The 5,000-nt window shown below is 35.0% G+C and overlaps 1 protein-coding gene across 1 annotated transcript in view; it reads right to left on the minus strand.

Annotated features, from left to right (window-relative positions):
- Positions 1–1,722: 1,722 nt before the first annotated feature.
- The window catches only part of LOC113825351 (protein BCCIP homolog), a gene marked incomplete at its 5' end in the record, with an annotated part of 15,831 nt that continues 12,553 nt past the window's right edge, over positions 1,723–5,000 (minus strand). Inside the window, 3 exon segments of the mRNA XM_070124416.1 lie at positions 1,723–1,938; positions 2,219–2,372; positions 2,566–2,753. Of these exon segments, the coding sequence (XP_069980517.1) occupies positions 1,777–1,938; positions 2,219–2,372; positions 2,566–2,753 (504 nt within the window).

The following is a 5,000-nucleotide window of genomic DNA, read 5'->3' on the forward strand; positions in this document are numbered from 1 at the left end:
TATATATATATATATATATATATTATATATTATATATATATATATTTATATATATATATATATATATATATATATATATATATATATATATATATATATATATATAATTATATATATATATCCATGGTCAAGACCTCCTGCGCTGGGCAATCTACAGGATGGCCTGTCGCAAGCTGCTACTTCAAGCACTGTCCAGTCTCATATCATGAATCATTTCTACTTGTGTGTTATACTCTTAGAAATAGAGTCAAAGACGTATAACTATCACTTCTGTTCTTGCCTTTTACAGAGAGAGAGGAGGAGGGAGGAGGAGAGAACAAACACTATGACTGTACATTTCCACCAACCAAATGTCAAAAATCATTGGTTTAAGAGTATGGTGTTGCCACTTTGTGGGATGCCTTTCCAGAGGAGGTACAGGAACTCCTTTCCACATATGTACATACCACACTCGTTTACTGATGGAATTAATACAAGAGACCTTTCTTTAATACTCTGGGTCTTATTCAAGTGTTAATGGCTTTGTGCACTCATTCCAAAAATAGAATATTCCCGTCACCCCAACCCTCAGCCAATTTTTTCCAGGACTGTATAATCATGTCATCCAGCCCCTTGGCCAAGTTTTTTATGACATGATGGTCACGTCACCCATCAAGATGTTTTATAGACAGATTTGCTTGATGTGAACTTTTGAAGTAGGACTGCCAATACAGGAATCCTTTGTAATCACACCAAAGTTAAATGTCATTAATACAGCAAGCTGAAATTATGTCTTAGAAATCTTGTGGAGGCAGTTTGTGTTTTCTTCTGAGATGTCAACAAGTCTGAATAACAATTTATTGTTATATTTATAGACCGACTTAAAACAGTATTTAATTACATACCCCTGTATTTACTGCAAGTATATTCTAAGAGTTATTTGTTCATCTTATTTCTTGTTTTTACATGGATTCATGCATTAATCATAAGCGAGATCATCATAATTTGTATTCCATGTATTAATTTCATAATCTAATTATTTAGAAAATAATAATAAAACAAAACAAAAATAGAAAAAAAGTCTGAAGTGTTTTCTTATCCCTATATTATAGCAATTGTCCAGGTAAGTAGCCTATATTAGAATGTCAACTTGAAATATTATGATTATCATGTCAATCTAAATCTCATTTTGTTAGGCATCTCCCATATATTCAGGATTGGTATAACAAGGTTTATAGTAATCAAGGTAGAAAAATCACTAACTTTGAAGGCCTTCTGCTTACCATTTTCAAAGACTTTTTAAGGACTTTTGATCAGTTTTAATGTCACATCAAAATGTAATTGAACATTGAAGTCAATAATACATCATATGAATATAAACAAAGTCCAGGCTTTTTATTAAATTCAAAAATACGCAAGTAAAAATATTCCCATTCTCATGATCTTTCAAGTTCTGAGACCACATTCATCACGATTCTTCAACACCTGACCAAATTTAAAGAATTTTAAAGACTTTACTAAGAATTACCTCAAATTCAAAGATATTTACAGACTTCATTAAGAATTACCTCATATTCAAAGAAATGTACACTTTCAAGACCTGAAAAATTCCCAGATTTTCAAGAAAATTTAAGACCACTACAAACCCTGTATAAACATATTTTTCACTCACTGCAAGCTTTCATTACTTTAGTGGTATTTCTTTGAAAACATATTAAAGGAGACAGGAAAAAGAAAATTTGCTTTACAAGTCTGATCTGTATTTCTGAATTTATTACTATTTCAATAACCAATAATTCAATATACAGCATCTTTCACTTTCACAATAATCTCAGGCATGCGGCTAGCATCTAGGATGAGCACTCGTCGGTAAGGGGTATATTGTTCATCATCCTCATCCCATTCTCCAGACATGCCTGTGTCTCCTTTTACTGGATACTCAAAGCTGTCAATACATTCCTGTACATAAACAAAAACATCATGAGATGTAGAAAACTCATAAAATAAGTGGTATTTACAAGAAATCAATGTTGTTTATTGAAATTAGTTCTTCTTTTAACTAAATTTAACTAATTTTCTAGGCTTGTATGCTCAGGACTTTGGACAAAGAATACATGAGATGCTATAAAGGTATTCATGAATCACATCACAAAGAAAGTTCATAAAGACATCTTGTCCACTAAATTTGCAAGGAAAAAAATTGAGAACACAGCCTAGCATGTTTACAAATAGTACTTGCCTCTGACATAATCTCCTCTTCTGCATTGCTCCATATTTCCGTCTCTATCATCTTCTTTTTCTTCTTCTTTTCTGTTTTATATACTTTTGATATCAACAGAAGATAGGAAAAGTTGTATGGCATTTTCTTCTTTTTTGCCTCTTCTACTTCCTTTCTGTTGATGAGAGCAATATTACTTAATGCTCATGAATTTTTAGCAATTGCAAAGATTCTTGGCAAAGCAACAAAGTGCAAGTAAAAAGTTTATTCAATGCCACAAAAAATTCATCATTAGCTGATTTTGAAAAGCCCTGATACTAATATAAAAGATTTTGATAATTATCACCACTTCTTGTATTCACACTCACCCTAAGCTCTCAAACACTGGCAGGGAAAACTGTGGTGGAAGGTTGATCACTCTCTCCGAGATCAAAAATCCCACATGTTTACTCTCATTACTAAGGATTTCCCGCAGCATTTGGTTTGTTGAATCGCTGGCATGGGCAGAACTTTTTTCCACAAGAGCTGTCCTAAGACCTGCTATGCAAGTTTCATCCTGGCAAGATTTTAAAAGTTTATAATCATAATTTAGAAAAACATTAGTATAGTAATTCCTAAGTCCATGAACATGAACAATGTAGCATGGTTGCTATAGTAAATCCAACAGCATCTGAATAAATGCAGGTACACTTTTGATGGCAACAAGTTTATCTAATGGTACTGACAAACTGATATGTGTGAATTTGTCAACTTAACTTTACACATACCATTGTATTGCTAAAATCTATAAGAATCAAGGTCAATATATAAAACATATATAAATACAAACAACTCAACAAGGAATAATACATTAAAATGTCATTTCATTAATCAATTCACATAACTTGTTAATTAATTCCAGTTAATAGCCTCCCATCACATTCCTTTATTCTTTCTGTCAACTCACTGAGGCCCAGGATGCAAAATTACATGCTACAACACATAGATGGCTCCATAAGTACTTTATCACCAAAGAACCAATCACTGGTCCTACAATTGTACCTGTTTACCCTGTTTCTTGATTTTGGAAAGACTTTATTTCTCATTGCTGTTAGTATCATTAATAACATTATAATAATAAGAATGCTATTAATCACATCTTCATTGATCAATTAACACACTGTCCACAGGAAAATGTAGTGTCCACTGTAGTAGTTTTGTGAAATGACTCTCTATACACCTAAAGAAAGGAGAAATCATGTGAATTCATGTAAAGGCTTACTAGTTGGCTCCTTTACTGGTACATCCAAAATCTTGATCTCTTATGATACACAATATACAGTATCAGCAGATAAAGTTGACACCCTCCACTGAAAAATACAACAAAATTGGTGCTAGCACTTTAGGCCAGAACACTCATATGCTAGCACATAGGATCAATTAGCGGCATCTGGTAACGCTTCCCCTCCAGGGTTATGAATGGCGGCATGTGGGATAGTGGGATCTTGGTGGCCCCTGGGCAGCGATAAGGGAGGGAGAAATATATGAATGCCCCAAGAATCTTCGGATGCTACTTTCTCCCTTCTTCATTTTTCACCTTCAATTTTCCCAAGTATTCAAAATGGTTGAATCTACTTCCAGAATGGTAGAACAAATCCAAATAATTATCCTGCGATAGAAAAATGGGAGGATTAAAGACATTATGTAGTCATGTTGTGGGTCCCCATTGCTAGCCAAGATCTGCCTCCTGCTACCCAAACCTCACCCAGGGAAGCCAATAAAGACTTAAGCCAATACTGATGTGTTGATCAAGTGTCCAGTCAAACAGAAACCATTCATCATAGTCAAATACAAAAAATGTATTTAGAACTCCTGAAAAGCGTTACAGCTGATATTATATGTGAATGACTTGAGCACCACCTTATCTTACCCTCCTGCATGGCTGCCATCCAACCAGTATTTACTAAGGAAATGAAGTTAAAGTGGCTGGCTTTTGCCCACAAGTAAAAGTACTGAATCCCTCAGCAGTGGAAAAGGGTATGTTTCTCTGATGAGACCACCTTCAGGAGCATCAGGGTGAGGAGCAAATGTGTCCAACATCAGGAGGGTAGCAGCCTATTTGACCCCCACAACACTGTCAAGGAGATCAAACATCCAGCTTCTGTGATGGTTTGGGGCATTTTTAGTGATTAAAGAAGTGCAGGTGAGCTGTATATCCTACCGAAGAACACAACCATGTTGTTAGAAAAATTCAGGGATTTCTTGCATTCCTTCTTTGAACTTCATTCACCATATGGTGCTTTTAGGCACAACGGCGCCTCATGTCATGGCACAAAAACAAAACTCCCGTTTAGAAGTGGCCAGGAAACTCATCAGACATTAATCCGACAGAGAATGTGTGGGTACACATCAAGGAGCAGAAGGGCACCATTCCAATTCCATCAATTCCACACTTGATGAATGCTCTCGCCATTGTTTTTTCATCTTGCTCTATGGCAATTTGAAATTATGCAAGATTTTTTAATTGGGAAAGGCAAAGTGTCATCTCTACATCCCAATACTGTACATATGCACAAAACCTATAAAATAATTTGAATGTCTGACACAAATCTATCCAGATTTTAGCAGTATTATTAGTTTTCCTCGACAGTGGGTTTATATACAGTCCACTCTAGTCTTTAAGTCAATAAGCAAGCCGTAATGACAATGTCTAATTTGTCCATTTCTAAATTTGTGGAAAAGTGTTATCAATTATACTGTTACTAAACCTCTATGAGCCGGATGACATCATGGGAAAATTTGGCTGAGGGCCGGGGTGATCCAA

Source organism: Penaeus vannamei, chromosome 8 (genome assembly GCF_042767895.1).
Source record: "Penaeus vannamei isolate JL-2024 chromosome 8, ASM4276789v1, whole genome shotgun sequence".
In the NCBI taxonomy this organism is placed as follows: Eukaryota; Metazoa; Arthropoda; class Malacostraca; order Decapoda; family Penaeidae; genus Penaeus; species Penaeus vannamei.